Source organism: Accipiter gentilis, chromosome 12, assembly GCF_929443795.1.
Source record: "Accipiter gentilis chromosome 12, bAccGen1.1, whole genome shotgun sequence".
Classification (NCBI taxonomy): Eukaryota; Metazoa; Chordata; class Aves; order Accipitriformes; family Accipitridae; genus Astur; species Astur gentilis.
This window is the reverse complement of record NC_064891.1, coordinates 26,368,348-26,393,711: the sequence shown is the minus strand read 5'-3', so window position 1 is coordinate 26,393,711 and position 25,364 is coordinate 26,368,348. Positions and strand designations below refer to the sequence as shown.

Genomic DNA, 25,364 nt, shown 5'->3' with positions numbered 1-25,364 from the left:
AGTGAAAGTAACTTGTAACATCTTAATTCTCTTGGTCAATTTTACAGGGAATATGGAAGGCCTGGACTGCTGTGAATAGGACAACATGGGAAATCCTGTTGTGTTGGATTTCTTAAAAGAGCATGCAGCCTTGTTCCATTCTCAGTGATTCACTGTCGGAGAGCTGCTGACATCCATATTCAGATGCCTTTTGCCATCAGTCTTTGAGAACAAAGAGTAGTGCCAGAGATTATTTTTATACTTTGAGAGATCATCTGTTGAGATCATGCTTGGACACAACTCTCAATCAATTCTTTTGTAAGTGAAGCCAGTAAGTGCTGAAGTATTCACCACTCACATGTGGGAATTGAGTTACTTTTAAACTGTCCTTAGGATCACTTTCTCCATGTGAAGTATGAAGCTGTAAACAGGGTTTGAAGTTTTTCAGTGTAAGATATTCAGAGGCAGTGTAACCCGTTGGTTCGGAGAGACATCTGGGAGTTGGAATATCTTTTTGCTGTTCCAGATGCTGCTGTTGACTTGCTCCCTGACCTTTTCACTGGTCAGTATTTCAGCTTGTGAGACTTGCCAACTGTTATGCATTTCTTTGTCCATCTTGCATCACTTGACCCTTGAGCTGCCAGAGGCTCTTTTCTATCTTGTCTGTAGTTTTGTATGTTTCTCCAGATAGTTACAGCTGATTTTCTGCTGTATGCAATTTCTCTCTAGCATTGCCAGTTTTAAAGAATAAGACATATGAAGTGGAAGCCCGGGCAGAAACCTGGAAGATCAGGGACCGTTCTAATCACACCTTCACTTTTTGAATCACCTTGGTAGCAGCAACCTTGTCTTGCAACTGTGTGTTTCCACGTTAGGAAAAAGTTGAGGATGTATGTGCGTAAGTAACACGCAAAAGTGTAACAGAGACAGTGTTATCCTTGTAAGTTGCTCCTTAAGCCAGACAGATTGTATGTAAATGTCTATCAGTTATACAAGTCTTCTACAGGTGGAGTCCATCTTGACTCAGAAAAGACAGTGGGATTAGGAAGTGATGGAGATAACAAAATGTCATTTCTAGGTGTCAGAAGAGAGTCTGTAATGGACAAAGTGCTCTTAGCTGTGCAATTTCATTAGGCCTCCTGCTGCCGCCACAGTAGTGGAAGGACAAGAAAGGGTTTACCTGAATGGTGCTGCATGGATTTAAACAGAATAGGACCTAATGGCAAGGGCAGCAAAAGTTAACCTGCGACAATTACCCAAAATACTGATCTGACAGCGTGATGCTGTAGTCACAGAACTGCAGTTGCTTTGCTTTACATAGCAGTAGCTGACAGATAATGGGGGACACTCTGAAATACTTTGTTACCCAGCTTTCTCTACAAAGGAAGCCAAAATGATTTTATTGCTGTGTGGGGAAGTAGTAAGTTCTAACAAGTAGAGAAATGATATGTTTAGGACTAACTCTGAGCTCCATTCAGTGCTGGCTGCAGAAAGGACAAAGGGGAGGGAAGAGGTTCTGACTCTGTGGTCCCCCCATCTGCCAGTGTTTTGTACCAAGGACCACGCTAAATATGGAGGCACTACTATTGATCATTGCTTTTTCAAGAGCAATTACAAAGTGTCTGTCACACTTCAGCTTTCTATCTGCGAGCTTGGGCTGAGTGCTGTCCTGAACATAATAGGGCAGAAGTTTTTTGAGAGACTGGTGTGTTACATGATTCCTAAAAGTTAAGTAAGTCTGATGTCTGTCAGTGACCCTAGACCATGGGCAGATTCATACTGGCACAAGTGCAGCCGGTACTGTGCGTATGGTGAGGGAAAGTGAGCTAGTGTCCAGACCTCATCTACAGGGTTTGAACTGTGCACATGTATACTAACACTAGTCACAACCACAGAAAATAAATTTGCACATACAAAAGTTGACTTTTCAAAGGTGCCTGATGGAATTTGTTAACGAATTTCCATTGTAATTCACAAGAAGTTGAATACCATCTTATGTTCTTTATAAATTTTCTAGTCCCATTTTATTTGGGCTATTTATAGCTGTGCTTGAGTTCCTGTAAGCGAACAGTAGGCTTGTAAAAGTTTGGCTAGTGTAGGAATATCTGTAGGATGGTTCTGGCGTGGAAATGCAAATCATGTACTAAGGAATTATATTTGACCAAGACTTCAATTTTCTGGCAAAATTATTGGGTCTTGGTTTTGGAACTGATCCCAAAACGCGTTGAAAAGTAATGGAAGTCTTTCCCTTAGCTTCACTGGGCAGTGGATCAGGCCTTCAACAATCTGACTGCTGATAACACCTCTCACAATTTTGTATTGCCTAAGCAGTAATTATTTAGGCCTTGCAAGTGAAATTCTTTGAAGCAAAATATCTTCAGGCTGTCCCTGATAGGACAAAAATGAAAGTGGGGAATGCAGAACAGCCAGATGTATCTGTGATTAGGAGTGTTACTGCCAGCAGTACAAAAGGTTTCTCAGATGTTGCAGAAAACCTTCTGGATAAAAGTATAACGTCTGATCTGAAGGCTTGTGGAGGAAAGCTACTGGCAAGTGCACTGCTGAAGCTTTTGAAAAAGAACAAGACGGGAATGCTTTAAAATCTGTCCTTGCAGTGACAGAATTTGAGACATGCTCTTGCAACGTGCGTCTTGTAAAAATGGTTGCTAAGCACTAGCAGAAAGTCAGCTCTCTTTTTAAGTATTTTTTACCTCTTTGACTGTTTTTTCCTTCCATGTGCAATATTCTGTGGACACAACAGATGACTAGCAACTATTTGAAGCACCCTGATGGTGAGAAATAGGCCAATCTTTTGCTTCCTGCAGCAGTTGCTCACAAACATATGTCTGTGTTGTAGCAGAGATTCAGGTGTCTTGAGACATACTCTGAGTAAGATAAATGCAGACAATGCCTTCACATACTAAATGTTTTTATGAAGTTGTTACTCAGCCAGACTAAATCAAGAAAAATCAAAAGGAAACTCGCTGCTCAGAGGCAGCACTCTGTACCTGAAAAATACTGATCACCTTAAACTTAGGCACTTATGCTCTATATAGCTCATATAAGTTGGAAGGAACCCAAAATTAGACAACACTTGGAATGCGAGTTACATCTCTTCATGCAAGTGTTGCAGTATTGAAGTGATCTAATTTTTATATAGAATCTTTGTGTCACAAAGATTTTTATGAATTTTGCATGTGTATATATGTGTGTGTGTGTATATATTTGGCAGATATGTTCATCAATGACCAAGTCAATTTTTGCTGAAAAATTGCAGCCTTTTACTGGATAACTGTTAGTGTGCCTGTCATGGAGACATCATCTCCATGTAGTGTTGCGTTGCTTGCCCTTTTGGGAAAGCAAGGGGATTAGACCATGCAACAGGCTGGAGGAGTACAGTTCTGGGGCAGGCACTTTGGTGGCTTCTCATCTTTCTCCTTTTTGTGCCAGGCTGACATTGGGCTGCAAAGGACCTGATACAGCATGTGAGCAACTGCAAAGATGAAAAAGGGTTGCTGGAAGTGAATGCTCATGATGTTTTTGCACACTTGAAATGTGCTATCCTGGCCATGAGAAATTTCAGTGAGAATAAAAACATACTGCAAACCATCAGGGTTTCTTGCCAAATGGATCATCTTGGTGCAATCCTGTGACTATTCATTGTAACTAGATTTGCTGTGCTCTAATGACTTCTTTCACTAGTTCCTGGCAAAGTGCTGGGATCTGGGGGAGCTGCCCAATTCTGTATTTCAAGTATTGAGTGAGTGGTAGCTGAGGAGAAACACTGTCCTGCTTTCTGTGTGTGGCACCAGCACAGCCCTTCCACATTGGCAAGGATAACGTAAGTGCAGTTATTTGCCTTCTAGACAGACTAGTGAGAGAGGCAGATGCCCTTAAGGGAGCAAAAAAAAGCTTGGATTGGGGCCAACAGAGGTAGATGGCGATGGGTTCCATGGACCAGGAGATGATGATGCAGAGCCAGTGTGTCAGGGAACATTTCTAATTTTGTTTACTTTGAACTCCCAATGTCCAGACAAGCCCAGGAGAGTTAGCCCACAGCAAGCCCCAAATGAATAGACCATGTAGCATTTCTTTAGTTCTGGTTATTACCTAAACTGGAGGTTGGCCAAGTCAGTAGAGTTGACTCTGGCAGCAAGTACAAGTTGTGTTTCCTGTTCAGAAGATGGGTTTGAGGAATATGCTCATTTAGTGCTTGAAAATGCATGGCTTTCTGCCTTGTCTTATGAGAGCAAGAGGACTTGGAGTACGTTGATGTAATTCCACACTTTGTCATGTGTTATTTACATACTGTTTGCACCTCGCTGTTCTCTGCATCAGTGCCAGCACCCTGATATTTCTGCAATTTATTTTTATGATCTTGGTGTTGAAACAGCTGTAAAAACAACTAGTGAAAGTGAGCCAGCTGCTGGAATTTCTGATTTCGAGTCTGGTTCATAGTAGGCAGATTCTGAAAGGGAAGGAGAGATGGAAAACAACAAATAAACTTAATCTTACGAGTAAATACAATTCCTCTTAACAAAAATAAGTTAGGTGGCCGAAATTTTAACTGCTGAAGAGAATTAAAGTACTAATAAATGAAATAATACAACTGTTTTGTACAGAAAGTGTCCAAGGATATACTAAAGCAGTAGTATATCTGCTTTAAAGATCTTACATCTGCCTGTGAGGACTTGTGAGCAGTAGAATGTCATCTCCCCTATACCTCATTTGTTTTAGTATTGCAGAAATAGTTTAAGATATAAATTTTACCAAAGAGATGTAGATCAATTAACATTCCCCCTGGCTAGCTAAAACCCAAACACTTAGTTTGTACACTGGTGTCACCAGTGAAATGTGACTTTGTGGAATGAAATTAAAAATAGCCTTTCATCCAAGTACTTAATTGCTTTTCACTTTGATATTTAGATTCTTATTTGTCGTCCAAGTGTAATAGGGACCTGCTGTCCTTAACACTGCAGTGATACACAGAATTACTGTATTGAAACTCTTCCTTTGTTCCTGCCTTGAGGCTGGCCCAAGCAGTAGAGATAAACTGACCAGGTTAGCTGAAGCTGAGAGCTGTGATTTTCTGTGGTTGTGCAGCAGGGAGCAGGGGGTAGCCTATAGGTAATGATTTTGTTCCTCACTTTTTTCAGTTGCAATAACTTAGCTGCTGTTTACAATACTTTCCGTAAAATATTTGCTAATTCACTTTCTAAGGATGTGAGTTGGAGGGCTGCTTCTTGACATCTACTTTGGCCCAGCCAAAAACCAGCAGCATCCAAGAGATTTGTGCTCATATTCAAAAAATGTCAATTATGAGTTGGGTGCGTTTCCTTTTGGAGAGAATGATCTCATATAGCACAGATAAGTCTGTCCTCATTCCTGACACGTTTTCACCGGTGACACACGGTGATAAGCAGAGGTAGGATACAAATCAGTTTAATAAAGCCTGCTTTGTATGGATACAAGGTTCTTGGATATTATCTGATCATTGCTTATTGCAAATAATTTCACTTAACCTGTCTTCCTCATCCTGAAGAGCTAAGGTAACAAGTGAGAGAGCTTGGGCGTCCAGGGACAAAGCTGTGGGGGTTTCAGAGGCTGCTTGGCCACTGCTTTGTTTCATTCATAGTTAATTATTACCATGCAAAGTGAATGACAAATATTACAAGAGCCCAGACCACCTTGAAGTGTGGCGGACATTTATGAACAAGGCACTGAGAAAGCAAGCTATTGATTTTTCTAGTGGTAGTTGAGTCTCCCTTTGTAGTTGCAGATTGGAAGGAGGCAAGGTTCTGTTCAGAAACTCGCTGCAACATCTTAATATACTCTGCAGCCCTAGAGCTGCAGTTTTCAGAGTGTATACTCTGATGCTACATAGCCCTCATGGAAGCCCTCTGTCAGTGTGGTCGGAGGGTTTATCAGCTGGCTCATTCTTTTTAGTAAGTGTAACCCCAGGCACAAAAAAAATCTTTGTCTGCTCTGCCGAGACCCAGACGTGTTTGTATGTTTTGCAGGGACAATTTGCTCAAGTAAATGTAACAATACAAGTGTTCTGGGTGACTCTAGGTGAACCCTAGAGAGGCAGGGGGAAGATTTTCTGAGAATACCAAGTGAGTTAAGTTTTGATTCTGCAATTTGTACTTCGCAATGAAACCTCTGTGCTCATGTTGAGGACCGTTAGCCTCCGTGGCACAGGGCAGTTAAGAGTTTTAACCATGGAGATTGGATTCCAGGATCCCGCCTAAAGCAGGGATGTGACAACAGTCTGTGTGCGGGCATTAAAAGCAAAAGATGTAAACACACAGCAGAGATGGCAGCTGGAGAAGTTGTTCCGAAGGAGGATAAGTGTGAACGGCAGGAAGAAAGGAGCCAAAGGAAAAATGGGCTGAAAACCACTCCTGACTGGAACCTATTTGATCTATTTATTTCTTCTTCCTTGATTATATTGCAGTTTATTTTACAATGATGTGACACTATCCAGACAAAGTACTTGTATTAATTGTCAGACGGATGGTCTCGTCTATCAAGTGAATGTGTATCTCTGTTTCTAATCTGCCTTAGAAGCTGAGCACATAACCTTTGCAATCCTGCTGTCTGTTACTATGTTCAGTAACAGTACTGTTGCTGTATAGGGGACCAGAGCAGGAGAGCCAGACTTGGAGTCGCCAGTCTACTTTGGCGAAGTCAGAACAGGAAGCTTTGGTCTAGATGTTCTTAGTCAGAGATGTCTTCTGCCTGCAATGTCTAGAATATTTTATTCTTTTCCCACCTTGATGTTTAGAAACAATAAATACATTACCTACAAAGCTGGCTTTCGCAGGCCCTGAGAGCTGTGCAAGTTCCTGACTAGGCAAGAAAGGCTGCCTGACAGTGGTAGTCTAGAAAGAAAAGAAACATGTTGTTCTTCAAGCACTTGCAGACAGTGAAATTTCACCATTAATTTTGCACACTGCTGTGTTTGTGGTTATAGTCACATTTTATTCTGTTTAGGTATACACTATTTGGCACATGTAGGTCTCAGTTTGATTTGTATTTCAACTGAAAATATCAGAACTTGCAACTCAAAATCCTGAGTTTGTTGAGCTATAGACTTTGTAGGGGATCAGGAAGAACCTTTTGACCTTGAAGGTTTAGCACATGACTGCTTGATTGTATGTACAAAATCCATCAGGAAGATTCGTGACTGTCCAGAGATGGTTAAAAAGTATAGTTTTAACAAGGCTGAAAAGCCACATGGAAGTTTGTCAAGTTTAATTACACACTTCAGCTCTGGTTTTGAGACACTTCTCGTGCATTGAGTTGACGTGCCAAAATTCTGCATGATTTGCAAAATGTCTGGAATAAGCATGGCTGGACACACACCCGCTTCGGTCAGGGGATTGCTTATATGAGGGGATGTGCAGCTATTCTTGTATTTACTGTTACCATTCCATTAAATGGACTTGAGTAAAACTAAACATACAAAAAAGCCTGCTTGTCTGGTGGGGTATATTAAGCTGGAGAAGCAGAGGCTTCTTTAATATTCCCTGAAAGCCTCAAGCCTGTCAGAGAGTATTAAATGAGGAGGTCTGGTACTGAGAAGCATACTGCTTTCCTTAGTTTGAAGATGTAAGATTATTCCTTGTTACTGCCTGTAATCCAGCAGAACTCACCTCAAGAAACATCTGATGTCTTCCTCAGTGCTGGTTAAAATATCTTTCACTGTACTTGAACACATCTTTTGCCTCTTGCCTGCTTTTTAGCATCTCAGTTCATTATTATTATTGTCTTTTATAGGCAAGTAGTATTCTTTCAGCTGATGGGGTGCCAATATGAGAATAAGCAGGCAGATGGTAAATGCTTTTCTAGCATACCTTTGTAGTCGGGGGGATGTTTCTTTTCCAGCTGTGTTGAAAGGAGCGAGTTACTGCCTGGATAATAATCTAATTATTTTATCTTTTCCTCCTGTTTTCTCAACAGGAGATTTGCCCAATCCCAGTATGGAAGAACACAATGGCTCTGCAGAGACTCCCCCACTGAGCCAAGGGCGGCACAGTGCCATTAAGCGTGGGTGGCTGCGGAAGCAAGGAGGCTTTGTCAAGACCTGGCACACACGCTGGTTTGTTCTCAAGGGTGACCAGCTTTATTATTTCAAAGATGAAGATGAAACCAAGCCCTTGGTAAGTGAAAGGAGGAGATAGGATGGGAGGTGCAGGAGGAAAATAAGTTAATGCAAGCAGAACTGTCTGGTGTTTAAAGCACCAAACCTCTCCATCTCTGTCACTGACTCAGTACAACTTGGGATTTTGATTACAGTGAACACAAAACTGAGTCAGGCCTTGGCAGTTAGTGTGGTTTCCTCATCAGGCTTGTTTCTAAAACTTCCTCTTCCAGGTCAGGTTTTCTCATTGCAGCATTTTAAAGGGAGTGAAGCGTACATGAAGTTCAAGTAGCAAAAGTCAGTCAGATGGACTTGATTGAGGCAGATGAATAAGCTGTATTTGAAAAGGTACTGCTTATTTTTCTGCTGTTTAAAATGTGGAATATCCCCGCTTTCTATCTTCCCAAATAGGAAATCCCATAAGACTGTAACCTGAATGCATTGCCATCTGTAATGTGAAACAGACTGCTGTCTGCTGCCTGGTTCTGTTGTCGTGATTTACTGCTCCTTAATGCTCATCTATTTTCCTATTTATTTAGCTTTTTCAGCAGCGTGCTTTAGGGCTGCCTATCTCTGGAGTGCCATAAGAGTAGAGTAAATAATGCTGCCTCTTACATCAGGGCAGGCCTGAGGCTCTGTGATAATAAGTTGAAGAGAGATCTTGTGCTAGCACCTACAGGAGTATGATAATCCAATGTATTAATCATTTTGTAGATGCTTGTGACTTCAGAAATAGCTCTGACATCTATGAGTTACCTCTGTGCAGATACTAAAATACAACCGCACTCATTTTTTATGCCTACTAAATTTTTGATGGTGTACCTTTATGTGGAGTTTCACAGGGAGTTCTCAGAGATGTAAAGCCCATCTAATCTAGCTTCATGTATGGAACAGGTCATGACACTTTGTCAAGCTTTACAGCTTGCATTATGGTGCACGTGTTAAGAAAACCATTCAGTCTTGTGGTAATTGTTCCTACACAAGGTTCTTGTATGAGTTAATTTCTAAGTACCAATTTGACAGCCTTGGTAGCTGTTTGCCCTTAAAATTATCCCAGATAATATAGGTTAATTAAATAACACACTCCATATTTACAGATTATATGTTGGTATCTCTACTTTGAATATGAAATAGCTAATACTTTCTGGGAAATCAAATGTATCTTTCACTATATATATTTTGTTAATCAAGAGTGTAAAAAGTGGCCATCAAAATAAAAATGTTTATGGGCCAGAGCCTGGGTTTCTAGAATACAACTCTGCTTCCTAGCACTTGACATCTGGCAGTATGTTTGCATGTGTACTTCATTGCTTTTTGAGAGGTGACACAATGCTGTATTGCATGAAGCTTTGTATAGCACTATCATCTTTGCCTGTCGTTGACCTCTGGGATGACTTCAGAAGGTCCTATTGACTTTGCTCCTTCCCTTTTGTGAAATAGAGGTGGTGATTCTGATCTTTTGATACATTAGGTAGCAGTTGATTAAATAACTAAAAGTTTGTTTGAGTTTTCCACTTATGTCTCAAGTAAGTTCATAAAGACACATAGGTATACAAAGGGGCAGGGGGTGGGGAAAAGTGCTAACGAAGTGTAACTAAAAATATGCCAATAGGTTTGGAAAATGAATGGGCCTGTCCACATTAGGATCAGTCAATATCTCACCTTGGTGTAGCTTTGGAATGTTTCTGAAGCAAGCTGCACAAGTGTAAGCTCCTGAAATATGTCCCAGGTTCAATGCCATGTACAAAAATGTTTTTTATCCCATTTAACTATGTTGAAGGGTTTGCTGCATTAACTTTGACAAGAAAATCACTATGACCTTCTGGGAACCCTGTTGCTCTTACTGTGGAGAACTAAAGCAAAGAACTCCACTGATACCATGAATTTTCAGTGCATAGGCATATCACTAGGAAATGGTGAGCAGTATTTTGTTATATTATTATATTAGCCATTTAGTATTGGATTTGTATTTAGGATAAATACCTGTTTATTCACTACTGGATTGTACAGTCTGTACAATGTACAATTGTACGATAATTCTTTTAGACAATAATATAATGGAATAAAGTTAATGAGCTTTTTTTCCAAATCGGACTGTAGTTTTTATTTTGCTTACTGGTTGGTTGCATTTGGAAGGAGGCAGAGAGTGGTGATTACTTGTCCTGAGGAATGTTCTAATTGCATACCTTCTGTATATGTATTTATAGAATGTAGAAGAACTATAGCAGGAGAGGACAAGACAAGCCACTGAGTTTATGTTCATACATTTAATGTGAATTAGAGAAAAGCAGAATCCAGTTTCTGGTGTGAATTCAGCAGGTGTCCTGAGCACCAGTCTGCTTAACATTTGAGCTTGGGTTCTGTCCAGTCTGTACCAGAAATTATGCCATGATGTTTGCATTTTTGTAAGTGATGGAGATGTGAGTGGAACTGAATTTCAGAAAAATATTATTATCTGTCAGACTTTGTTCTGCAAGTGACTGTGTATAGTGGGAGTAAAGAAAAGAAATAGCATCTTGTGTCTAAACTATCAGTAAAGGCTTTGGAATTCTTGAAGCATGCTCATTTCCTGCTGGTAATATAGGTGGCTACCACATATGCTTTAGTCAATATGTGTACATCTCCTTGCTGTCAGACTATTAAAGTCATTAACTAGCAGTGTGAGTGTGGGGAAACGTCTCTGCCAACCTGTGTCAGATGCCTACAGGCACACAGAGCTAGTGAAGAACAACAGAAGAAAAAGCAGTATACAGCTGTTAGTCTTACAGTGAAGGTCAGTGAATTGTCATTGATTCTTTATCACCATCAAACACAAGAATCTTTCTCTTGTAGTGTTTTATTAGTCAGAATAGCAGCTATCTTTTGCTCTGATATCCTTGAAATGTCTGTGGGGATCTGGCAAAGACGGCATTTCTGTTTACTGAAGATGTGGGTATGGATAGCAATAATCTAGTTAATTCCAGAAGACAAAAAAAAGGAACAAATAAGTAAGTGAGCTATGTGAAGAAATAAAATCTGATTTCTGATAATTCTGTCTAATTTTTACTTCTTGGAAGTGATACTGGATTTTGCCTTGATAATTCTTTTTACTGTCTTGGTAAGTCACCTTACTCCTGACAGCCTATTGCGCTTTAGAAAGCTAGTATTATGTTACATCTGAAGGTCAGCTATCCAAGCTTGAAATGTGGGCAGCTGAAAGAAATCAGCATTTAACATTCCCCATTTCACAGTACTGCTGTTGTTTAAATGCAGCCCATGAAAATGTATTTCTTGCTTGCTTCTCTGCCTATAGTTAACTTTTCCAGCTGTGTCTGGGTTGGCATGGTCTTAATTGAAGATGGGAGGAGGAAGTTGATGCCTTCTCAGTGAGACAGCATACTTTTTATGTGGTTTTGTGAGCAGCAGGAGGGAGCTTCCAAGCATCATCTCCTTGTTGCAGCTTTGATGTTGCACTCTCCTGGTGTTACTGAGGAAGTGAGTTTATGGGAGCAAAGCTAGGTAACCTGTACCGGTGGAGCATCATTGATATGAGGTTGTAAATGAAGAAGAAAGGGCAAGTTCATCCAGTCAAAACAGTGGTTTTAGGCTTAGGCACCTATTTAATGTTGTTGCCACTCAACTTGGTTTATGGACTTGAATTTGAGGTGTGTACAGTAGAGAGATCTTAAAGAACTATGAACTAGCCTTCAAGAAATACTTGTTGGTGTACGCCTGAAAGCAGATGATGATCTGCTATTTCAGTTTATATCCCATCCTGAACATTTTGGCGTGTAGTTTTTATCCTCTAGATCTTGTTAAGCTCTTAACTGTTTTGCGTAAGTAATGCTAAACAGTATTCAGTGGCTCACAGGATCTTAGACAAACCCTGGTAAAGGACAGCAGATTTGAATGCTAATGTGTGAATCTTAAATGTGGAATTTGAATCGGTCCTTGATTGAAACTGAGTAAGTGGCAGCTGGAATCTTATGTACAGGTCACCATTTGTAAGGGAAAGACTGTCTCTGATGTACAAACAGAATATGTTTTGAAGTATTGCTTTCTGGCAAAATACGTGCTTCCCATTTAATTCAATTTGTGTAAAAGTTTCATTGACAGAAAAATCCATTTAAAGGCATTAATAGGAAACATGACAAATTTCAGTTGCATTTTTTAAATTAAAATAAAGCTTCTAATGAATGTGTTAAATAGAAATTAATATGATAACTCCATAATTTGAAACTTAGCCTGTCAGTAGGGGAACTCTTTCAGTATTAGTACTGAATATGATTAAAGATTGAGCATCATGCCTTTCTACATGCTAAAAGGGAATGGATAACATTTCTGGGTGGAGGGAGAAAACCTTAAGTGTACATGCACTTTAGAACTCTATCACAAGAAATGGCCATCTCTTCTTGTTGCCTAGAGGATTTTCAGTAAGGGAGATCAGAGTATTATTCACTCTGGTCCTTGTCTTTGGAAAGTCACAAGAACGAGCTTTTGTGTAAATACTGAAGAGCAGTGTAGCAAGCGAAACACGTTCTCAGCAGATACTGCTTTGACTTGTAAGAGCAGCTCCCTCGGTCTTGCATAGGAGAGGATGTGAAGCACCAAGTATCTGCATGCTTGGCTTCATGGGCCTTGCTCAAAACTCCATCTTTCATGGGGCAAATTCAGGGACTTAATGTGAAAACAGCAAGGAGTGTCCAGACCACTGATGATTTTTTTTTTTTTTTTTTTTTTTTTCCCATTTCTAGGCAAAACACTTGCTACTAGTCTAGGAAACAGGAACGGTCTTGGGATGGATATGTGTTACTGGGTGAACCCTCACCTGTGTAGGAGCAGTATTTTGAAATACTGGGTTACCTATTGCAAACTGTAGGGGAGAAATTAATCAAATGCAGTTATGCAGGTGTCACAAGAAATGTGGGCGGATTGATAGAGAAAGCGTGTTTCTCAGGAATTTCACTGGAAACTCAATATGCTGGATGAGATTATATAAGATTTTCTTGAGATCAGTAGTGATGTTTGCCAGTAATGAGAGGATTTACTAGAAAGGCTTTCTATTATTGACTATTGGATACATTTTTTTTGAGGGTGGTGAATACGGAACTTAAAAAACAAACAAATAAAAAGCCTCCACAAAAAATCCATCAGAAAGCACTCCTTAAACAGTTCATGTGAATGCAGTGGAAAGGAAGGATGTCCAATACACCTTAGAATGAAGGTTTTAAAAAAGTCAAATGACGTGGTATTCTGCAAAGGCAGTCAGCTGCCAGTCGCTTCCTGAGACAGTAACATGCTCTGGAGCAGTCCTGGTAAAAGGTTTCCAGCTAGTCTTGCTGAACTTTGTCTGAAAAAAATATGAAGTAGACAAGAAATAGTGGCCCCATTTTTCAGCTGTTTGAATGGACCCTCCTTGTGACTGACTGTACACCCATTCTAATATTTTCTGCTTGTGGAATGCTGCCTGCTGGGTAAACTTGCACTGCAGGTTGCAGCAGAGCAGTTGGCTCACACTGCGCTCCATGCAGCCATGGCCTTGTTGCTCTTGATATCCTGTTGTCATTTGGTAGGCTGGAGTGTGATCTCTGCTTTATTTTCTTTCCCTTCATGGCTTTTGACTTCGCATAAGCTCACTAAAGTAAGGTACTGCTTGCTGCAGTTTTGCATGTGTCGTACAAAGTAGAAACAGATTTAGGGTTAGCCATGTGTTCCTGGCGTAATGATATTTCCTGTTTCTTGAAACGCTTAGTTGAAGGAAGGAAGCCTCTGTGTAACATACCTTTCTGACAAGTGCATTTTTTTCCTTTCTGATAATTCTTGATCTCCATCCACTGAACATAAAGTTTGTCAAGTTTTAAACTGAAAATTAATTTCTTAGCTCTATCACTGATTGAGTTTCAGATGAGGCAAGAAGAATTGTATCCTGTCTGATACGAGTAGCAGAATCTCATGCTTTTTTTCTGTGAGACAGAAATAGATATGACCCGGTATGGCAACAGGCAAAGCAATCTAAAGCCTGGTCTTTCTAACATAGTGAACTGCTACAGTGGTGGCTGTTCAGTGCAGAAAGTGAAGTGAAAGCCCCCGAACTGCTTTGGGCCTTTTTTAGTGGGTTTTCAGGGCTCCTCAAGTATATGAATATAAGCAGGCTTTTGCAACTCTAGCTGTGAAATTTCTGGAACACAGGGATGGTTATTGAAGGATAGGTCTTAGATTTTACACACAGCAGAAGGTTCTGCTGTTTCTAATACCTGTGTGCCTTTATAAGTTTTTAAGTCACTTATTGCTGCATGTTTCAGCAACTTACTCGTAAAGACACATTTTTTTACTGTAATGACTTATGTCAGTGCCATTAAAGGTGTAATACACTTTGGTCAGTAGATACCCATGGGGATTTTGTACAAAAGAGATTGGTATGACAAGGCTAAGTTTATTTGAAACCAAGGTGTTTCTAATGCCATTATTCTGTTGCTTGGGAAAAGTTTCTCAAATTTACAGGACTGAACTGTTCCCAGCCTGAGACAGATAGCTCCAAGGTCAGTCACTGAGGTGCTCAACTTGGTGGTGATCAAATTCCAACTTTAATTCCCTTTTCTGCTTCTTTCAGACCAAAAATGTGAACTGGAATTTTCAGTAATTGTTCTTTGTTTTGTTCCTTTGAAAAACTTTGCAGGTCTTGGGCTTTGCCCAATAGGAGTCGTAAAAATTTTCACAGGAAGAAAAAAGTTTCTCCTTTAGCATTAACTGCCACGTTAATTACAGGAGTGTCACTAAACACTGTGCAAGGCTATGGATTCTGTGCCAAAATCAGGCAATTCTTGCTCAGCATTTTGCCCCAGCTTATGCTGTTGGAAATTCAGTTCCCCCATGAAGATGTTTTTTAGGTTTCAGTGCAATGCAAGGAGTATTCAGTGTCTCTCCTAGTCAGCTTTGCATGTAGCAGTTGTGTCATTGTGACTGTACTGGTGACATCTACAACTACTATCCTGCTATTGTACCAATTCGTTTAAATCCGTGCATAATTCACTCCTGAGGGCTTATAGCTTTTCATTCTCTCTGAACTTGAGTGAATTTTCAAAACAGCTCTCAGGTGCAGTCTTTGTCCTTCTTACATTGCTGCTGTTACCTCTCTTCAGATTCAGCTCTGACCCCAACTTCCCCTGGGTTTTCCTTTGCCTCCGAATACATTGGCTGGTGAAATAACTGCCCCCATCCTCTCCCAGTATCTTTAGCATTCATAAAGGGCCAGCTGTACAGTTGCTGCTCTCTGACATGGTTCAGTGTCTCCATCCCATTCGATGACTTGGAAAATAACAGATTAAATGGTTAGCTTCCTACTCCCCATGCCACTAGCTGCCTGAGTAGGTCTTCAGTTTAAACCAAAACTAAAAATTTCTAAGTGTTTTCCACAATAGGCCTTCTTGATGTATTTTGACATCCATCTGCCCCTCCCCCCCAAAAAGCAAACAGTGGGCCTAGATGCTGTGCAAATCTGAGAACGTGTCTATCTCCTTTTAGACTTCAGAAAACCAGTCCAGTGACTGAAGTTCAAAATTCCCTGAGTTGAGACAGTTTTGTAGATGGGAAATGTGTACCTTTCATGGTGTTTGGACTTGTGTATTCCACTGGGACTTTTTGTTGTTGTAGCCAAATTCAGAAGGTCAGGATGGTAAAGAAAAGATGCCCACTTGAGTCTGCCTGTTTATGGGGCAGGCAGTATGGCCCCAGGTCCTCTTCCAAAGCCAGTTGGGAACAACAAATACAGGTTTCCAGACTTCTGTACCTTTAATTGATCAGAACTGGGAAATTAGTTTTAATAAATATTTTCATAATAGAACAAAGCAAAAAATGCCTCGTGGCATTGATTGAAAATGCTAGCACTGTTGACCCATGTGTGCATTCAGAGCTAAAGCTCTCAAGTATGCTACCACGTGTTGCATAAACTGTGTGTATAATTAGACTCAGGCAACAGCTGCTGTTAGATTGGAAAAGATAGGCACTCTAATAAGATGTAAGCTAGCCAACAGCTTGATTTTAGTTTGTGGTGTCCAATGCATCTGCTTAGTCCAAATGTTCAGAGAACTGCCCCCACCTTTCACTCTGTGGGACTGGGGAACTAGCTTGTTTGTAATAGCTTGCTAACTCTGAAGTAAAGTTAAACCTTAGTATGACTCACTGCATTTCATGGACGAATAATACCTCCAGATGTAAGAAGCTGCTAGATGGTACAAAACCGCTTTTCCATGGTGGTAGGGCTGTAACTGTCCTGAGTCTTGCACTTCTTTTTATGCTTGCACCATTTTTCCCTCCCTCCTTTCCTCTCCATTTCTGGCTTGTGCCAATTGACAGGGTTTGGGGCAGGGAGGAAAGGGGAGATAACTTTTTTTCTGCTTTTCTCTGTTGCCTGCCAGATGAAAAATGCATTCCTAGTGGATGCTAATGAATGTATATTTAACAGTTTAATGAAGTTGTGTGGAGAGGTGCAGGGACGGTGTCAGGCTGCTGGTGGTTAAAAAATATACTTACTGTTATGCTGTGATGGTTGTCATTGATTGTTTTTTTACTACCACCTTCTTGTCTGAAAGACTGCTGATCTAAATTCCTAAACATGCCAGTGGTTCTGTATTATCAACTCTAATGCAGCACAATGACTTTTGTCATATTCAGTTGGAGAGCAATGCTCTGCTCTAGATGTTTTTCTCTGGCTTTCCTTGCTTAAGTGCTGTTGTACCAGCAGAGTAAAGCAACTACTGCTACACAGCATGTGTGAGGGTATAAGCTGAAATTCTGTGGAATTCAATCTCCAAATTAGTCTTTATGTAAATTCAGTGCTTTCTCTTTCAAGCATATGTAGAGCCTTAACCATTATAAAAGTAAATATTTTTTTGCACTCCATTAATTTGGACAACAGAGGCTGTGTGACAAGTTTGTCTTGTCTAAGGGCAAACACTTCAGATAATGAATAGATACGGATGTTGTGTTTTGGAGCCTGACTGATCAAATTCAGTGCAGTTTGATCAACTCAACCTGGAGCTGCTGCAGGTAGCTTCTAGCTTAGTGGATGCTATTAAGATAATGCTTGAAATGTGGAAAAGTTCAATTGGTGCTCCATTATCTTGTGTAGGCCATAGTTAATGTCACTATTTAAAGAAATCCTAGGTATGCTTGTTTATTTCCTTGCACATTGCTAAGGGACTTATTTAACATTTTTGCTGTAGTAACTGAGGACTGATTCTAGCAATAATTTTTAGCAGCATTTGTACAAGTCCACTGATTTCAGCTTCATTCAGCTGTACTGCATAAATGCTCTTCTGTGTGAACTTAGGCTCATCACATGAAAAATCACCTGAATCCTGTGCAAGTTCAAACACAGTGAAAGTGTGAAGACGTGCTATGTAACATAGGCACCGTGGACAAAAAAACCTTCCTCGGCCTCTTGGTTATTAGAGCCTTTAGATTGCCACGTGTTCCCTTACAAGCTGAGCCAGAAATTTCAAATCCCTTCGTACAGAACAATTTTATGAGAATGGCCATCACAGGTGGTATTTGTGTTGGCAGCCTCAGAACAGAGGCCAAGGGTTGAATGGTAACAGAAGCAGCTAAATTAACTTCTAATGCTGGAGGGACATCCTTTTCAGCAGACTTGCAACACAAAAGTTGAGCTAACAAAAGCTTTCTCTGTTACTGCTTGGGCTGCAGAATAAAACGCATTGAAAGACTATGCAGCTACCCACAAAGAACTCCTGCTCTGAGTGAGTAATTGCAGTGTCTCCAAGAAAAAGCAAATGTTTTTAACTCCTGAATAATGACCACAAGTAACTGAAGAGTACTAAGGACTTTCATAGACAGAGGCATGTGTTTTGGAAGCCTGTTGGCATGAACCGAGCATTAGTGTAATGATCTGGTCATGCAGGTGATAGGAAACAGACACGAGGCTGTGATTTAAGTAATGAGCTGATGCTTTAGTAAGCCACAATATGTGTATTTGCCAGAATACAGTGGGGATCTCTCAAGAATCTTCTTGTATGATGGCTCAGCAGCATAGATGTTCCTCACTTAATCCATAGGTTTCAGCTCTGGTTTAGGACTACTTTCTTGCCCCTTTTCCCTCCATGTTTCCGTAATGTCTGTTGTTTCAAAGTTAAGTTTTCCTTTCTTCCCATAAGCAAAGGTAAAATGGCAGGTCTCCTTTATTTTGGAGGGATGACTGTTTCAGCCTTGAAATACTGCTAGACATGTGAAGAATGGGGAGCAGTGAAAAGCCTGCATGCCATGGTCCTGTATCTGTTACTGTAATTAGTGTGTTTCTGTCCTTATGCTGTGAGGAGCATAGAGGCCACGACTCAGGCTGCCCACTTGGTCTTTGGTGAGGATGAACTCCTTTTTTTGCCTATTTAATCAGAACTTTAGGATCCTAAAAATGCATTTCAAAAAGCACAAATACTCTAGCAGGATGAAAAAAAAAAAAGTGAATAGCTTGAAAAAAACATTGAAGTATTTACATGTTTTGGAGCCCAGTGAGAATGAGACACACTTGCAGGTTTCTTCCTCTTCCTTCGTTGCCTTTTCCTCACTTGAAGAGCAATAAATAATGCTCCACATCTGAAGAAGAGGCTTAGTATTTGTGGAGAGAAAGGATATTATTAAAAACTTCTGTCTGTCATTCTTATTAAAGTTACTTTTTGCCACATACTGCCTAGTTGTTAAGGTTCCAGATTTCCTCCCTGGTCTTAAAAGTGATATCTGTCCCATTGTGACCAGCAATTACTGAAATTCTGTTTAGGTTTTGCAAGCTGAAAGTATATTTAGCAAATTATTGATATGTTGTGTTTCTCCTGGTATCTTTTCTGCACATGAAGTTGTTGCTAAGTACACTTCATTATGAAACCTTTCATTTCTAATACAGAACCACTAACCATGGAGTATCTGGGAGTGAGCTTCACAGCTTTTCTTGAGATCTTTTGTTGGATGCTGTATTACCTCTTCATCTGCATACTCTTAATTCCAATGTAATGATCTAGTTTCCTGTAAGTGAGACAGATGATGTGCTATATAAACCAACTTTTATGTGCTACAGAAATAATCCCTTTCAAAAGGCAAAAGATTGCCTAAAGGAACTTTTTGAGAAAACACCTCATGAGAAATGCTAGCGTGACTGGTATTAGTTACAAGTCCTGTTAGCGCTTCTCTGAAAAGGATAAAGAAAAAAGACAGACTGAGATCAATCTGTTTTCACAATTCCTTACATAAATGTTTAAGAGCAGAGAGATTGGCCATGGGTAGAGCTTGAATGAGGCATACAGTGGTGTCGGGAAAGAAAAGGAGATGTAGCAATATACTGTGTTGTAACCTTCTTTGTGCCTCTCAAGAATGCCAGATCAGTCTCATGAGCATCAAACCTGCTTCATTTCCTTTAAATGAAGGTGTGTTAAATTCCATACAGTATCAAAACTCTTCTGTCCCCGAGTATCTTGCCAGGAGTGAAAACCTGCATGGGGGTGAGGCTTAGCAAGCCATGTGTAATAGTGGACTCCTGAAGGTATGTTGTTTGGTATGAGAATTCACAGATTAGTCTGGAAGAAGTCCAGTGTTAGATTTCATTCACAGTCTAGGCTGTAAAACATGTATGTTGCATTTAACTAACCTCAGATCAACAGATCTTTTTCCTTTTGCTTCCTGAGTTTGATTGTTATTCCAGGTGTGTTTTCTTCATTTTCTTTCTGTATTTATATAATGTCATTTATATAACCAACACTATCTGGGAAAAAGAAGTACAAGTCACAGCTGAAAAATAAAACATACAGAGCCTCTGTGTCAGACTTTTTGATGTATAGAAGTTTTTGGCTTTCAATTTTCTGGCCAATTGCCTCATTTTTGAATAGGTTAACCTGAGCTGAGGTGGAGGGTGCAGAGAAAAATAAATCTTCAGTATTTTGTAATGTGACAATAAGAAGAAATGCATAAAATAAGTTTCTAGCCTCTGGCTCATAGCAAGGTGAAGGTAAAATCTAGTGGTTTATGAGTAATCAAGCTGTTCTCAGCCAGTTGCAGGCAATGATTCACATATCTTATGTTGAGGAGATGCTAGAGAGGAAATAGTTTTTTTCCTTAAAATAGTCTCTCAATTCTGATAAAGCACTCGTTCCAATAAAATGGCTAAGTCTAACAAACATCAGTGCTATCATTGGCTCTTGTTGGCTGTGGAACAGTCTTCACAGGAAAGAGAAGGCCCAGTCCTTCTCCATCCTCCTGTGCAAGCAGGAGCTTTACATTTTCGAAGGCACTTGTGACTTTTGAGCATGAAAATACAGCCTTTAGTCAAGTGTGAAATCAGGATTTTAGGACCAATGCATTAAACCCCGTGGTTTCACGTGATGTTTCTCACAAGGCCTGTGGATGTGTTTGTGATTGCAAGAAACAGATTACATCCAATTTTAAAAACAAGTGTGCGTGATGGCATTTGTTTTAACCTCTTTAGTGTAATAGCTAGTCTCGTAAACACAGGGATTGTTTTGGTGTCCCTTTGCTACCCTGGAAAGAAGTATCCAATTAACTGATTGAAGAAAACACATCTACTGCTCTGAATGCACAAAAGGCTGATTTAATGTCTAAATCTGAGAGTATTTAACATTATGAGTAAAGCTAATTAAGCTATTAAGCTGACACAAGAAAACACAAAGTAAAACCAAGATACCCATTCTTGGCTTGCATTCACGAAACAGCTGTATTCTTGCACTTTCTTTACATGATGACTCATATATAAATACAGTAGTATTTCTAATGAAATGTTTAATTAAACAGAAGGAAGGTCTGCTCGGTTAAATTGTTGCTGCTTTTCTTGGTATCCCAGATGACAGCACTGGGACTTCTAATGGTTATTTGTGTCCTGCTGAAAATACTGACGTAATGTTCAGAATAGCTGTATAGGTGAGCTGTTGTTCTTTGAATCGTTAGAGCAATGTTGTCCTAACTAAAGCAGTGTTGCATGTGGAGTCTGTACTACAGATGTGTCTCAATGTCTTTTCCATTGCCAGGGGTCCTGCTCAATTTGCTGCCTCTGCATATTTCTGGGTAACATGGGGTCTCTGTTACAGAACCAGCAGTACCAGTTAAAAGGCACCAGGTTTCAGAAGTTAAAGGAGTTCCATTAGTCAAATGATGCATATTCACTGTATTTACAAAAAAAAAAAATATTTCCCCAAATATTCCAATATTTCATAAATATTTTCCTTCCTGAATATGTTGAAGTATCAGACCTTTTGTACAGCTCTCAAAAGCAGTGCATGGTAGTTCAGTTGTGTGATGTTCTGTGTAATGGCAGCCATATGAATTGCATCCAGTGCGGTGATCAACAGTTGCATGTCTCCAATATGCTACAGGACCCTAGAAATGCAGGATGTTTTCCAGACCCTCTTCTCTTTCTTTGAAAGGCTTGAGTTCACCTGAGTACCTCAGCAGGTATTCCTTCATAAGCTTTCATGTTACCCTATTATCCAAAAGAAAGTGTTACCATTGAAGAGAAGAGCAAGCTTGTGTACTTGACTGGGATGGAGTCTGCCAGAAAGTGTCTATTTTTTAGTTTGGTTTTAATTTATATTGTTTTCTCCACTGTAAAAGTCCACAGTGTGCTCCTGCTCTTCTCCCTCCCTGTCCCACTGTGCTGGGCTTTGGGAGAGGAGCAGAGCTGGGGAAGCAGGAGAGGACAGGCAAGGGTGAAAGGCTTAAGCACTGTTCACACTTGGCTTCCTCTAGCAGCATCCATGTGTCAGGACTGAGGCCATCTGCAGGGCATGGATGATAGATTTCCATCACCCCTGTCCTGCCATCTCTTTGCTCCTGGAATGGTAGTACTGGTAGAGAGACAAGAAGAGATGGATGCTGCCCAATACTGGGATCCCAGTGAGAAAGTGCTTTGTGGATCTAGTAGCTCAAATGTGAAATAGTCCAGTTGACATTTGTAGCTTGAGGAGTGTAATTTGAGCTGGCAGCATTGAGAGGGTGCAAGCAGGGGGAATTTTGGAGAGATGTTAAATATATGCATGCAGAGCTGTGCAGTCTTTTGCAGATAATGGGCTTGAATGTGGTGCTGTAGGAGTTTGGCAATGAATGTAAGCATTTGACCTTGGGAGGGAGGGTGAAGTGGTCAGAAGGGTCTGTATGAGAAAATTTAGTTGTGTTGTGTAGGCTCAAAGAATGTAACCTAAGATTGAGGGAAGAGCATGTTAAATGAGCGGTTAGAGAACAGGACCAAGGTTTTACAGCAGGTGTGGGGAGGAAGAGCTGGACTGCCAGACCTAAAGAGCTGGTAAGACTTTAATTAATCTATTAACCACCATTCTTCACATTCTCTCAGTTTTCTTCAGAGGATAATTATTTGCTCTATTATTCTGCTTGGCTCAGCTTGTGAGACACGGTGTGCATCTGCAAATGGCATTAGCTTCAGTGTTTGGCTTGTAGTGCTTTCTCATAAAAGACTTCAGCCACTATTGTTTTTAAAACCTTAGGCAGCTTACAGCAGAGCTCATGAAGGTATGCTCTGTGGACGATACAGGGACAAAAGGGCTTTTTTACAGAATGCTGTCTAAGTCTCAGTGTGTAGGCACTTTTAAATTAATGTTTGACAATAGAATAATAATGTTAAACCAGACAGTAAAATGCCAAGGCATTTCTGAGATGTTACAACAATACATAGGCTTCTCTCACATTGGTGGTAATGCCGGCAATGGGACAAATGGCTGCTGAAGAATGAATCCAGCTAAACGCAACCCCGCCCCCCATTATCCTGTGAGCTGTGTCCTGCAGGTCCCCAGTGTGCTGCAAACATTCAGGAAGAGCATAAAGGCTTTTTATGTAGGGTGGCTGTGAATAATATATACTGTCCAGAAAAGAATTGCTGCACTTTGTGGAGTTCATTAATGCATGTGTAGTCAGCGAGAAGGTTGAATGACAGATTTCTCTATTAACTGCTTACACAGACAGCTGACAATTCGGCCACTCTGTGCCCAGCAGGAGTGAGGTGGTAGAGAGTCCCTCTGGAGAGGAAACTATTATCATCTGCTTTGAGAGATGCAATGGCCAGGGGACAGAAAGAGATGTCTGCAAGAATAAGTACTGGGAAAAGGCCTTCTTACTTCACCCAAAAGATGATGTTGCAGTAAGGTAGGGTTTGCTCTACCTAACTCATTTCAGGAAGAGATTTACTAAGGGATACAATTATCTGTGTGAAATTTTGGAAAGCCCACATAAATTTTTCTTATGGGCACGGCTGGTGCCTATCTCTCAAGTAGTAGCAGTGTCACCAGGAGCAGGGAATGCCATTATCGCCTGCCCTCTTCAGGGCAATATGTGGAGGAGAGGGGGAAGGAGGGGTTTGGGAAGGGTTGCTGAGCTCAGACTGGCTGTGGGTCTGGCTAAATTTTGGGCAGTGGTGGAGTTGAGCTGGGGAGGAGGCAAGAAGCTGTGCTTCTCTAAGAGAAGATCACACGTTAAGGACTGAAAAGAAAATGCCGAAGATAGTATTTTAATGGAGGAGTGTTGGAGATGAGTCTTTTGTCTTCCTATCTGAAGTGTAAGCGATCCTGCATGATGCTTTGAAGCTCCTAGTTCACGTTACTTTCCAAATTAACCCTATATTTTTCAATGAGGTTTTTCTAAGAAAACCAAAATTTCTGGGACAAGCCATTTTATGTGTAGAGCCTGGTAAAAAGATTAGAAATAGTTTTAGACTAGAGGCTCTGGGAACCAGACAGGTAAGAGGGAAGCTTTGGGCTTTGGCCTTGCTGGTTTGCCTAAAAGCAAAGGGAAAGACTAAGCAGTGAGAGTTTTGGGTGGGTACACACATGCAGACCATGTATATGTGCCTCACACTTGTTCTTGTTGGGGGTGAAAATGTGCACGGTCTAGCATCCCTTAATGACTGTTGTAGCATTGGGTATCAGTGCACCTAGTTCTTTCACAGCACGGAGGGGAAAAAAAAGAAGTAGGACTGGTGTAATGGGTGGTAACATCACCATTATCTTAACAAGCAGAGGCTACATTCCATTTGATAAGTGCCTTACTAGATCAGAAGTATCTCAGCGTTTTCAGGTAGAAGTAGAAAATATTTTAGGTTTTGTATCCAGCTTGACTGGCATAGCACTTGTTAAGTACTGTGAAAAGCATTGGCTGCACACAATAGAAAGAAGCAGGTGCTGACAAGGGTATGAACCTGAAGTCAAACATGTAAAAGCAACCTGTACCTTTGCTATTGCAATGACCCAGTAGCTGTATGTTTCTGAGTAGAGGTGTCAGCTGGGGGCTTATGAATATTGTAGCAGTTTGGGAGTTAAATTTACTTTTTTTTCTGAGACACAACAGATGTTCTATCAGTTTAATGACTCTAGGTACAGTTTCATTTTACTTAAACTTTATTACACAAATTTTCCAAACCTATATAAATACCTTACTCCATATCTGCTAAAACAGCTAATTTTTTTTTATTTGTGGTGGTCATTGTGACTTTTTTCTTTTTGCTGTCTTTTTGGTTTAAGACTATTTAGGCTGTAACAGTGAAAGTAGCATTATTGAGAAATACCTTAAATCCTGTTATAAAAGCAGATCCTGTCTTTCTACTTTATTTAAAACAAAACAAAAAAACCCACAAAACAAAACAACAACCAAAAAAACCTGAAACCCCAAACCAATAAAACCCACTAAGGTTGGTAATAGACTGATACACAATAATGATTACTCTAGACTCCTGACTGGCATAAATGGTTCGGAATAGACCTTGTTGTTACCTGCCAAGAAAGGGCACTTGCAGCATTTCCTGGGACTCCTAAATTTAGAAGGTGGCACTGAAATGGATGCCTGTGCAAGTTTTCATTGGCATGAAAATGGAGTAAGATCTGAAAAGACTTTTTTTTATTATTATTATGCTGGGTGATAGTAGTTACAGCTGGAGGGATGAAAAACCAGATTCTGTAATGGTTGAGATGAGATCCTGAGCAGCAGTATGTGCCAGGCAGAGTGTCAGTTATGGCTGTTTTAGTCTGGATTTCTGCAAGTGCTTTTCTGAAAAACACAGTCATAGGAAGGGTATCAGTTTGGTTTAAGTGGTGTGGAAACACAAGTAAGAATGGGAGGAATGTCAGAATAGATCACTACAGCTTTTTCTGCGTACCAGCAAAGGTGCAGGGAGACAGTTTGCTGACACCTAGGAGAAGCAGCTTTGGGTGCAGGAGACAACAATTAGTTGTGAATCAGGAAGTCAGGTGTA

At 40.4% G+C, this 25,364-nt stretch overlaps 1 protein-coding gene across 7 annotated transcripts in view; it reads left to right on the top strand.

Annotated features, from left to right (window-relative positions):
• Positions 1-25,364, top strand: part of ARHGAP24 (Rho GTPase activating protein 24) — a 231,447-nt gene that overhangs the window by 30,606 nt on the left and 175,477 nt on the right. For 3 of the 7 annotated variants that reach the window (XM_049815253.1, XM_049815244.1, XM_049815242.1), the window contains exon 2: positions 7,945-8,144. The exons of 1 other annotated variant lie outside the window; for it this stretch is intronic. In XM_049815253.1, coding sequence (XP_049671210.1) covers positions 7,965-8,144 — 180 coding nt within the window. In that variant the 5' untranslated portion in view covers positions 7,945-7,964. Of the gene's footprint in view, positions 1-121; positions 298-7,181; positions 8,145-22,395; positions 22,413-25,364 lie in introns of those variants that run through there. 3 more of the 7 variants (XM_049815243.1, XM_049815241.1, XM_049815248.1) reach the window with 3 other exon arrangements.